The following is a 12,701-nucleotide window of genomic DNA, read 5'->3' as shown; positions in this document are numbered from 1 at the left end:
TGTTTTAATGTTTTTCCTTGGTTACTAATGAGTTTGAACATTTTTTTCCTTGTGTTTATTGGCCTTTTATTTTTCCTTTTCTGTGAACTGTTGTCTGCGTTTGTCTGTTTTTCTTTGGGTTTGCTAGTCTTTTTGTTACTAAATTTTGGAGGCTATTGGTGTTCTGGAAACTGACTCTTAGTTAAAAGCATCAGATATCTTCCCTCAGTGTTGGTTTATGGCATCTTTTGATGCACAAAAGTTATTTTCAATGAAGCCTAATTTAAAAATGTTTTGCCTAGGTTGTGTGTCTTGTGTTTTTAAAAAGTCCTATGCTACTCCAAGGCGATAAAGATAATCTCCAATATTTTCTTCTAATGGTTTTTAAGGTTTTTTTCCCCCTATTTATATTTAGGGTTTCAACATACTTCAAGTTTACTTTTGTTGCTATAGTATTTTATATCCTGTCAGTAACTGTTCTTATTGATTTGTATTACCATTGCTTGCTTATATGTGTGTTGCTTTTTCATTGGACTGGGAACGCCCTGTGAGTGGAGACCAAACCTTATTTTTTCAGTGTTTAGTCTCCATCTCAGACCATTTTAGAAGAAAAGGATGGAGTGGTATAAAGACGTTTACCTACATTCCTGGGCTATTAGAACTATGGTAATTCATCTTTGAAGGGTGAGCTTTATATCCTAGATAAAATATCTTGGGTTTTTTTTTTTTTTAAAATAACAGCTTTATTGAAAATATAATTCATATACCCATTAAAGTATATATAATTCAGTGTTTTTAGTATATATTTTCTTTAAAGATTTATTTGTTTATTTTAGAGAGAGGGAGAGAGAGCACGCATGTGATACAGGCTAAGGGGCAGAGGTTATGGGAGAGAGAATCTCAAGGAGACTCCGTGCTAAACGCCCAGCCTGACACGGGTCTCAAACCCACCACCCTGAGATCGTGACCCGAGCTAAAACCAAGAGTCGACCACTTAACCAATTGAGCCACCTGGGGCCCCAGTGGGTTTTTTAGAAAATTTGCAGAGTTTTGCAACCATCACCACTATCAAATTCCGTAACACATTTATCACCCAGAAAACAATCCCATGTCTGCAGTAGACATTCCTTATTCTATAACAATATAGCCTCTTTCCAGTACTGACAGTTACTAATCTACTTTTTGTCTCTATGATTTGCGTATTTGGGACATTTCATATAAATGGTATCATATAATATGTGGCATTTTGTGTCTGGCCTTTTTCATTAGCATGATACTTTTCATGTTAATTCATGTTGTAGCCTGTATGAGTACTTTATTCCTTTTATGGCCAAGTAATAGTCTAGTGTGTAGGTATAGCATTTTATCAGTTCATCAGTTGATGGACATTTGGAGTTTTTCCATTTTTTTTGGCGATTATACATAATGCTGCTGTGAACATTCACGTACACATTTTTATTAGGACTTCTGTTTTTGTTTTTATGAGATGTGTGCGGAGCAGTGGAATGGTGGGTTATATGATAAACTCTGTGTTTAACTTTTCAGGAAACTGATAAACTGTTTTGTAAAGAACTTGCACCATTTTACATTTCTACTAGTAATATATAAGAGCTCCAGTTTCTCTACATCCTAACCAACACTTACTAGTTTTCTTTTCATTCTGGCCATCATACATGGGTAGGAAGTGGTTTCTCATTTGAAATTTTGATTTGGATTTCCCTGATAGCTAATGATACTGAACATCTTTTCATATGCTTATTGGTCATTTGTATATCTTTGTATATCCTTTGCCCATTAAATTTTTTTTTAATTTCTTCCTTTCCAATCTGTATACTTCTTATTTTCTCTTTGTATTATGTTGTTTGTCTTTTTATGTTATTGAGGTAATATATTCTGGATGCAGGTCTCTTATCAGATACATGATTTGTTTTAATTTTGACAAGGTTCAGTTTCTTTATTTCTCTTTCATTGCTTCTGATTTAAGTGCCACATCTAAGGAATCAATGCCTAATCCAAGGTTATGAAGATTTACTCCTCTTATAGCTTTAGCTCTCATATTAGGTTCCTAATTGATTTTGAGTTTTTTGTATGTGGTGTAAGGGTGAGGTCTAACTTCTTTCTTATGTATGTGGAAATCCCATCACCTTCTGTTGAAGATCATTCTTTCCCTATTGAATTGTCTTGGCATCAAAAATCAGTTGACCATAAAGGCAAGGGTTAATTTCTAGGCTTGCAGTTGTAGTCCATTTTTAAAAAATTTTTTTAAAGATTTTATTTATTTATTTGACAGAGAGATCACAAGTAGACAGAGAGGCAGGCAGAGAGATGGGGGAAGCAGGGCCTCTGCTGAGCAGAGAGCCCGATGCAGGACTTGATCCCAGGACCCTGAGATCATGACCTGAGCTGAAGGCAGAGGCTTAACCCACTGAGCCACCCAGGCACCCTGCAGTTGTAGTCCATTAACCTGTATTTTTATCCTTATACCAATACTGTGCTGTCTTGGTTACTGTAACAGCTTGCCTTTTTGTAACTTCAGATCTGTTGTTTGTCCAGGTGTTTCTGTGATTGTTAGAAATATTATCTAAATGCAAAATAGCAAAAAGGCTAATAACTATTATTCGTGCAACGATAAGCCCCAACTGAGGCCATTGCTGTCCCTTTCCTTCCCAGTGATGAAGTAAGCATTACAAAATCTCTCTTTCTTCATTATGTTATAGCTTTATGTGTGTGTGTGTGTGTTCTGACCTCTGTCACATCTGCAGTGTTACTTTGTAATTTCAGTAATAATCACACTTAGAGCCTCAGAGCAGGTCAGCCGGTCCTGTTTACTCTCCTGAGAGATGCTTGACATTGGTCAGAGTACATTAACGGTGGTTTGGTGTGGAAGGCCTGTAATAGCATTCATTGACATTGGACTTGCTGTCAGGGGAAACATGGGTTTTCGAAGCTGTCATTAACATTAATTGCCCCTAATGCACCATCATTTTTGACAGTAATGAGCTAAACTGGGGGGTTATTACTCTCAGCAGAAAGACTGCATTTCCTGGTGTTAAAACATGTTTTGAGGTGTATGTGGGATGCAGAACCAGGAAGGAAAGCACTAGTATGATTCAGTGTGAAGCAGGCTTAGCTGCATTTAAAGTGGCTAAACACGTCCCTTTCCTATTGTAAAAACTAATCCTGAAGTGTTAGTGTGAAGGAAGAAGCAGCTAACCCAGCAGGATCCTACTCTGAATTCTTTATAACACATCTTTGGAAAAAGTTATAATTTTTATTTCTCAGTTTGCTTTAAAAGAGTAGCATAAAAACGCTTTTCTTTTCAGTGTTTCCAGAGACCCATTTGTAGTAAGATCTTAGGAGCAGAAGGACTTGTTTTAAACTGTTCCTTATTCAAGAACAGCCCTACGTTGTTTCTCTGCAACAAAAAATCCTTTAACTTAGGGAGCCTTTTAGAATTAGGGCTGAGAGCAAACCCAAGATGACTTGAGTTCACTGTGATTTGCCCTTTTGTCATCTGTGTGTCTGTATTGTCTGGGAGTGCTTATGATGTCTTTAGAACAAACACACAGTTGAATGTTGATTAGCAGACCTTAGCGACCATATTCTTATTGAAATACAGTCAGGACTCTAAGTAAAAACCCGGAAAGTAGATGGCTTTTCTGTCGTTATAATGAGGATACATTCGGAGCCTTACCCAAATCTTTTAACATCTGTCTCCATATACCCATCTACAGAAAGAAAGAAAGAGTATTATTATTTTTTTTTTTTAAGATTTTACTTGTTTATTTGACAGAGATCACAAGTAGGCAGAGAGAGAGAGAGAGAGGAGGAAGCAGGCTCCCCGCTAAGCAGAGAGCCCAACGCGGGGCTCGATCCCAGGACCCTAGGATCATGACCCAAGCTGAAGGCAAAGGCTTTAACCCACTGAGCCACCCACGCGCCCCAGAAAGAGTATTATTTTTATTTATTTTTTATTTTTTAAAGATTTTTATTTATTTATTTGAGAGACAGAGATGACAAGTAGGCAGAGAGGCAGGCAGAGAGAGAGGAGGAAGAGGCTCCCCACTGAGCAGAGAGCCCGATGTGGGGCTCAATCCCAGGACCCTGGGATCATGACCTGAGCCGAAGGCAGAGGCTTTAACCCACTGAGCCACCCAGGCGCCCCACGAAGAGTATTATTTTTAAAATCATATGTATGGGTTGTTGCTTTTTAATACAAAATGTTTATAAAGAAGGAAGTAAAGGGTACACAGTCTCATTGCTCAGATAATCCATGTTTTTTCAAAGAAAAAAGGAGTAAAATATGCATGTAGTTTAAAAAAATTCAAAGTGCGAAAAGGTATATAATGAAATGTAAGAGCCTTCTCATCCCTTTAGTCCAGCTCCTGTTCTCAGGGGAATCTTAACAGTTAACTATGTACATTTTAAGAAAAAGAATGATGCATTTATTAATGAATGTGCATATCCTTTCTTGTTTACACAAAAAGGGATTATTCTATAAACCGCTGTATTTATCACAAAGTAGAGGCTCCCAGCTTTCTCCTCTGGGGTCTTTTCAACTTGATGGCCTCCCCACCCTCAATACCCCCTCCCCAATCCCCCTACTTCGCCCCAGCCCTCTGCCACTCCCCTGTCATAATTCACCCAATTGTCTGGACTCCATGACAGACAGTGCTGTCAGTGGATGGCTGTGTATTCTAAAGTAGGTGATAATATCTCTGTATCTGTCCATAGACATCTACCTTGGCTTTTTAAATTATTCCATGGTGATTCATAGTGTATTCATGTAACTAGTCTTCTATTTATGGACATTTAGGTGGAACAGTGATTTTAAGATCACATTTACAAATTAAATGAGTAAGAGACCGAGTCAAAGAAGTGAAGAAGGAATTATCTGGTTAAAGTTGGTGAAGATTGCATAGTAGTTAACTGTGAAGACATTGTTTTGATAGCGTGGAATATTGCCAGGCTCCTTTCTTGCTGCCTGACCCAGGGCCACCCGCAGGCTGACTGAGGTCACAGTTTCTTCTCCTGTGCTTTGATAGCACTTGGAACATCCTTCCATTGAAGCAGCAGCCTGGGGATGCCTGGGTGGCTGTCGGTTAAGCCACTATCTTCGGCTCAGGTTATGATCCCAAGGTTCTGGGATTGAGTCCCACATCGGGCTCCTTGCTTGGCAGGGAGCCTGCTTCTCTCTCTGCCTCTACCTGCTTGTGCGTGTTCTCTCTCTCTGACAAATAAAGAAATAAAATCTTAAAAAAAAAAAAAAAGCAGCAGCCTGGGTTGTTAAAGTTCAGCTTTGCATCTGTGTTTCCCTGTAAGACAGGAAGTGCATCTTGCCATCCCTGTAAATCCCCTGCACCCGGGTGCTCCAGATACCATTGGGGGTTTTGGGAAGGTGCTGTTAGTGGGCTCTTGCTGAACATCAGTAGCCTGACTACAGCTCTTGGGCTGCTTCTTTGCTTGAGCCTTCCACTCTAGTTTTTCCTTCAGATGGTGTCAGTGCCTCTCCACACTGGCTTTATATAGCAGAGTTTGCTCTGGTTCTGAGCCCTCTATTGAGTCGTGAAGCTGTTTGCTCAGCACAGAGCCCAAAGAGCCGAAAGAGTGGCCCCCGAGCTCTTCCTTTGGGGGTTTATTCAACTTGAAGGCTATCTATATCCCTTCCCTACCTCCATGATTCACCCAGTTGCCTAGACTCAGTGACAGGCAGTGCTGCTGGATATAATTCTGCCAATAGATGGCTGTATATGCAAAAGTAGGAGGTAATAATCATCCTTACAGCTTCTGGTAATAACTCTTACATTTCAGGGTTTTTTGTTGTTGTTTTTTAAATAAGACAGAATACCTCTATTCAATCTGATAATTGAGGCTGTTGTCACAAAATGGTTATTACGGAGGTGGGAAAGAAGGCTGTTAAAAGGAATTGCTTGGTAGTTATCTTTATCCCTTTTTAATTTTTCTTCTTATCCTTGATTTGAGGCTGTCACACCTTGATAGTGCTTTTTAGCAAAATGCCAAAGCTGTCCTTCAATTATTTGCCCAGTCCTCTGTCTCTGTTCCTTGATCTTGACTTAGACTATAAACCAGTGGATTTAGCAAGGATTTCCTAAGCATTACATTCAAGCTTATCAAATATTTGGAAGTCTTATGGGTATGTTTGCACATAAGAAGTGCCTTGGGTTTTTTTAATTTGCACATTAAAACTTAGATTTTAGATAAAAAATTTCTCATGAATAGACTTTCGTAATGTTTTCTGCCTCTTGGAATTTTATACATTTAAGCTAATTTTTTAAAAGGTCCTGTTTATTGTGTTGGCTCCTCCTCTTCGTGAACATGTTTATAGGACACGCATAGAATTCAAACACTAACAGTCAAGATGGACTGGTTTGTGTTGCTATCAGACTCCCAAGTCTCCATAGCTTAGAACAGCAGAAGTTTGTTTTTTCGCCGTTCTAGGTTCCTTAGTGTGTCAGCTGGAGGTCCGCCTTCAGGCTGTCCTTCCTCCAGGACCCAGGCTGAAGGAGTAAACCTCTCTCTGCACATTGTTTATGTCCATGTCAGAGAAAAGGAGAGAATCACACACTGACTTTTAAAGCTTCTGTTGAGGGGCTCACATTTCACTGCCCAAAGCAAGTCACGTGGCCACACTTGACTCCAGTGGTCCGGGAAGTACGACTCTGCCTCGTGCTCAGAGGGAAAACCAGAAGTCCCTGGCAAACAGTGCAGATGACAGCCGTGGTGTCATAGGGCTTTGTGGGCAGACCCCCAGTACTGCCTGGCGTAGAGTTAAGTGTTCCTGGGAAGCTGGATAGCAAGGTGCTTAAGAGCATGGACGCTGAGTCAGAGTGCCTGAGCTTAAATACCAAGTTTAGCCAGCTAAACTCAAGTGAGTGGCTTCATCTTTATCATCTTCAGTTTCCTCACCTCAAATAGCACTGCCTTAGAGAGTTGTGAGGATTAAATGAAATCGTTGTTACAGAGTCTGTGTATAAAGTCTTCCACGTAGCAAACAATAGTTGATTTGAATTATTTGAAGGTTACTGCTTACAGGTTTTCCCCCTTATTTATTTTAAAGGGCACATGAAAAAAATTGTTTTTCTTTTCCTCTTTTAGTATATACCATCCAACCAAAGCCAAAGAAGGGAAGGAAGGGGTAAGAACCAAGGAGTCGCTTTTGAGCCTTGGTGGTAGGAGAAGTGGAAATCCTACCTGGCTGAGGCAGTTTTACTAAAATCGTTGAAGACTCCCATCCTAGGATCATCTTTGTAAGGAAAATTTGGATATGCCTGTTAATTCCTGGTGTTTTTCTTGTATGTCTCACTCTAGCTCCGAGTCAAGATCTCCACTGAAGTTGGCATCACGAATGTTGATCTCTCCACCGTGGACAAAGATCAGAGCATTGCACCCAAAACCACCCGGTAGGTGGGGTGTCTTCTTGGCACAGGGGGAGCTCAGGCTTGCGCTGACAGGAGCGCGCCCAGGCACGAAACCCTATTCCCATGTCACCAGTGACCCAGCTTGCACCTGCAGCTGCAGAGGCTCCAGTTTTGCTGGCACCGCACCAAGCAGCATCCTGGCAGATCTGGGGGGGTATCTATACAATCGGTCCGTCCACAAAGGAATGGGGAGTGTCTGAGTCCAAGTCAGCTCTGCTACCAAGCACATTATTTAGTTCTGATGACATTTTTTTTTTTTAAAGACTTTATCTTCATAGTCCTGAATTGGTTTTTAATGGCCTCATGACAACTCTCTTTGACCCACGGTGGGTCTGAAATTGGTTGAAGACCTCAGAGGTCCTTCTAATTGAGATGGCAGATAACTAGTACTGGGGCCGTAATTTCCTTTCTCAAGTTCGTGGACCGCATCACTGATCAGTCATAGCATTTGCTCTCGCTGTGCTCAGAATCTTTTTTTTTTTTTTTTAAAGATTTTATTTATTTATTTGTCAGAGAGAGGGAGAGCGAGAAAGCGAGCACAGGCAGGCAGAGGCAGAGGGAGAAGCAGGCTCCCTGCTGAGCAAGGAGCCCGATGTGGGACTCGATCCCAGGACACTGGGATCATGACCTGAGCCAAAGGCAGCCGCCTTACCAACTGAGCCACCCAGGCGTCCCCAGAATCTTTCTTTAACACAAACTTCTAGGTAGCCGATAAACATGGGGACAGAGCACTGTATGAAGCCTCTTTGTCAGCCCTCTCCCAGATCCTTGGGTTTTTGGGGGGTCTATCTAGACCTCTAGGTTAGTTCAGACCCCAGCTATACTCAGCTAGGTGACTATAGCTGCCAAAGAAGGAAGGTGAACCCTCTAGGCCATTATGAAGACCGGAGATGTTAGCCAGAGCCTAGAAGCTAAGCATTCACTCCTAAGTCCTATGAGAGAGCTGGGCCTTTCTCCCTCTGGCTTAGTTTTCAGTGACATTGACAATGACAGCACTATTGAGAATCCACTGACATAAGATCTGTGAGAGTGCTTTGCAAAGTTTAATTCTCTATATGGGTGAAGCATTGGTTTTACTAATAAGTTTATAGAAAGCCTAAGTGTAAAACCTTGTTTTTCCCCTGGCCATCTTCCCCTACTATCCCAGGAGGGAGCTGTGAAAAGTTTTTTCACTAGGTCTGCCTTCTGAGAAAATGACTCTTTAAAAAATCCAATTTCAGGCAGGAAAAATACATTGAAACCGTGTCCAGGAAAAAATACAGCATTCAAAAAAAAAAAAGAAAAAGAATGAGTGCCCTTCTTGTTTTGCGTCTCCTACTCCCTCACGGCCTGACCTCGCTCGCATGTAACTGCCGACATCAGCGCCGCGATGACTTCTCTTGGCAGTTGCGGCCTTGTCCGCCCGGCTCTCCACTCCACTTGTGTGCCTGCGTGTGCCCCGCTGGTGCCTGACATGGTGCAGCTGACATCCTTAGGTCCTTAAAGTGAAAGCCTGGAGTGTCTGCATAGCCTTGCCCCAGAGCCCAGGGAGAGTTTCTTCTGTGCTTTTCTCATCCTGGCTCTCTCAGTGCGGTTTGCCCTCCGGCCACAGACAGCTTCTCTCCTCCTGTCTGTCCACAGCAGGAAAGTGTTCCAGTGGGAGAGGGAGGATTAGGCAGTGAAGCGCCGTTTGTCTTCTTTATTCTGTTCTCAGATACTTGCAGATCCTCTCTGAAGACTTGCCGTATACATGTCTCTTTCAGGGTGACCTATCCAGCGAAAGCCAAGGGCACATTCATCGCAGACAGCCACCAGAACTTCGCTTTGTTCTTCCAGCTGGTAGATGTGAACACCGGTGCTGAACTCACCCCTCACCAGGTCAGGACAAAGCCCAGGTGCTTCTGTTGGTCTATGCCATTAACACGTGCCGGACTTGTTGGTGTGGCATATACCCTCCACATTCCTGCTTCTGGGTCTTCACTGTGGACCCTGATGGTACATCACATTCTCCCACATGACACTGTCCCCTCATGTACTGGCTGTAACCCTGAATGTGGAAGACATGGTTCTTTTTAAAAGATCAACTGCTGGGACATTTGGGTGGCCAGTTGGTTAAACAGTTGCCTTTGGCTCGGGTCATGATCCAGGGTCCTGGGATTGGGCCCTGCATCGGGTTCCCTGCTCAGTGGAGAGCCTGCTTCTCCTTCTCCCCCTGCCTGCCACTCTGCCTTCTTGTGCTCTTTATCTCTCTCTCAAATAAAACCTTAAAAAAAAAAAAAAAAAAAAAAAAAAAGATCAGTTGGTATCGAGAAGATATTTTTAAAGCAGATTAGCACTTACTTGAGGCTTTTTTCTTTCTGGGGGAAAACAAAACAAAAAAGATTGAAATAATTTTGATAAAGGAAAACCTAGGCAGTAGGCCAAAGTGTTTTGTTCTGACCGCAGCAGAGTTTGTGGAAATCTGAAGAATGGCCCTTTTTAACTTGTGCCTACTTTGTATTATGAAAGCAACTGCTTTCATTTTTGTTTTCCATATATAAAATAATGATAATTATTATTTAAAAGATTTTCAAATCATACCCTTTCCCCAGGGAGTCTGATATGGCCCCTTGTCTTCTCAGACATATTCTCCCCAACCTCTTGTCATCCCCCATTGAGATGCTTGAGAATAACTGCTCTCGACCCTTCCCCATCCATGGCAGTATTATGAAGGGAAATTCAGGTAAATATTTTGCTGAAAGATGCGAAAGCATGGGACCTGGGGACCTTGGTTTAGGTGCTTTGTAGGGATACTTGAGCAGAGCTAGCAGATTCAAGTTCATGCCGAGAGATAGCTTCAAAGCAGATGACTGACATAAGTGGATTTACTTGGAAACTTTTTTGCTGTTTCTTTTGTTTGTTTGTTTGTTTTTATTTTCATTTATTTGTCAGAGAGCAAGGGAGAAAGAGACAGAGAACAAGCACAGGCAGTGGGAGCTGTAGGCAGAGGGAGAAGCAGACTCCCCACTGAGCAGGGAGCCTGATGCGGGACTTGATCCCAGGATCCGGGGATCATGATCTGAGCCAAAGGGAGACACTTAACTGACTGAGCCACCCAGGCACCACTCGCTTTCTGTTTCTTATAGCTGCAGCTGATACACATGTGCCCAGGACCCAGAGTGGCTGCCCCTAGGACCACTGCCCTGGCACTTCTCCGCTCCTCTCCCCTGTCCCCCTCACCCCCACGCCCCCAGATCCAGAGAGCTCCAGAGAGCTCAGTCAGGGCACGTAGCCATGGCTCACTGACTCAAAGCACTTCAGCCTCTTAGCATTTCCCAGCTCCTTTTCAGAATGACATTTGTCAGCAAAACAGCACAGGGAAGAAAGAATGAGGAGAAGAAATCATGAGACTAAATTGGTGGGATTCGGACTGGGACAAGGAGAGTTAGTGAGGAAGTGTAACTCTAACTGGATACTTGTCTCACCTAAGATTCTACTTCGGAACCATGGCATAGAGACCTCCCAGGTGGAGCTGGCATGTTGCATGTAAGCCTGGCTGCCGCCTGCCCTTGGCTATAGCAGGAGGAACATCAGGCATCCGGGCTCCTAAATCCCATTCTTGGCCAAGGCTGCTGTAGTCAGGATGCCTCACATCTCTGGGCCTTTCCCCTAAATACTCTGATGGTTCTTTGTTGCCGAGGTGTGGAGTAACAAATGAGATTTACTTTTTTTTCCGTGGATTCAGCGCTGAATTTTGTGACCATGGCAACTCATTTAATCCTCATGCCTTATGATCTGTTAAATGGAACCAATCTACCTTTCTTGTTCAGTTCTTTATTTTAAAACACCTGAGAGAAAAGCTCTGCGTGGGTGTTAAATCTTGCTGCAGTTCTAATATGCAGAAGCCTTAATTTTTTATGCCACTGGCAGGATAAGGTGATTAGACTTGTACCATCGCACTGACGAGAATTTCATCTACTGTTTATTGACTCACTAGCATTCTACCAGCCCGGCACTAAATGCTTTGCATTCATCATTGTGAATCTTGACACAGATACACCAAAGATGAAGAGCTCGAGGCCCGAGCTGGTTAAGTAACATGCTCGCCTAATAAGCAGTGGAACCAAAACTGCCTGTCTTCAGAGCCTGGGCTCTCTCTGTGACACCAGGCTGCTCCGCTCGGTTAGAACTCGGCCTTGCTATCAATCCCTGTGCCTCTTCCACTAAATCTTTAGCTGGAGGCACTAGGAAATTGAAAATGGGCCTCTTACAGTTCCACCTCATTTCCCTTCTTTTTACCCTCTGGTGAAGAAGTTAATTGGGCAGCAAGGTGGCCAAAAGGCTGGCAGGAAGAAGAAATTGCAGTGGCAGCAAAGAGCTTAAATCATCCGCAAACTGGGCATTCGGCCTCCAAGTAGTTGCGAATTGGCTGGACCCCTTAGTGACATTTCTTACACTAACAAAAAGTGAGCTCTGCTCTCCGAGCTTGTAATGAGAATGGGATGGCCACTCCTTCCTCTGGCTTGGGCAGGTCTGGCAGATCTCAGAGCTCCCACTGTGACAAAAGAGCCAACAGTCTGTTGCTTTGTCCATTCGGTGTTGGGCACAGAGGGAGTTTTGAAATGATCAGATTAAAGACTGTGGTACTCTTCCATCCAGACATTTGTCCGACTCCATAACCAGAAGACTGGCCAAGAAGTTGTGTTTGTTGCTGAGCCAGACAGCAAGAATGTGTACAAGTTTGAACTGGATACCTCTGAGAGAAAGATCGAATTTGACTCTGCGTCCGGCACCTACACTCTCTATCTAATCATCGGAGATGCCACTTTGAAGAACCCAATCCTTTGGAATGTGGTATGTGCCCAGATGCTCCTTGATCTAGGCAAGGGTGGCTGTGCCCCTCACAGAAACCGCTCTTTTCCCCTAGCCTCGTCTGTGCAGGGCAATAAATGGGCCTGGAGAGGTGAGGAGCCATGCTGTTTTCTACTAGAAGTCTTAGGGGTATGCATGTGGCCCAGCACTTAGGGTGTGCTCCATAAGTAGTGACTGAGTGAGTGCATGGAGCCTAAATTTGCCCTCGTGGGTCCTAGCGAATTTCTAGAAAAGTTATACTTGAAGGAGGTTTTCATTTTATAGCAGAATGCTATGGGGGAATCCATAGATGTAAGAGATGAAGGCCCCAGTCTTTGAGATATGGTACAGCCTCAGGGTGGGGTGGGAGAGGGTGAGACTTGAATTGTTGTAATAATTGAGGATGGTTTGGGATAGTAAGTTCTAGAATATGCAAGATACTCGTAAACTATGAACCAGTGTTTGCCTGCTGTA

General features: G+C 43.0%; 1 protein-coding gene across 2 annotated transcripts in view; it reads left to right on the top strand.

The window, feature by feature from the left end:
• Positions 1-12,701, top strand: part of RPN2 (ribophorin II) — a 56,489-nt gene that overhangs the window by 32,289 nt on the left and 11,499 nt on the right. For both annotated transcript variants that reach the window (XM_032350740.1, XM_032350739.1), the window contains exons 10-12: positions 7,309-7,400; positions 9,161-9,275; positions 12,036-12,230. In XM_032350740.1, the coding sequence (XP_032206631.1) occupies positions 7,309-7,400; positions 9,161-9,275; positions 12,036-12,230 (402 nt within the window). The remainder of the gene's footprint in view (positions 1-7,308; positions 7,401-9,160; positions 9,276-12,035; positions 12,231-12,701) is intronic.

The sequence above is a fragment of the Mustela erminea genome, chromosome 7 (assembly GCF_009829155.1).
Source record: "Mustela erminea isolate mMusErm1 chromosome 7, mMusErm1.Pri, whole genome shotgun sequence".
Classification (NCBI taxonomy): Eukaryota; Metazoa; Chordata; class Mammalia; order Carnivora; family Mustelidae; genus Mustela; species Mustela erminea.
This window is presented reverse-complemented; position numbering and strand designations above follow the sequence as displayed.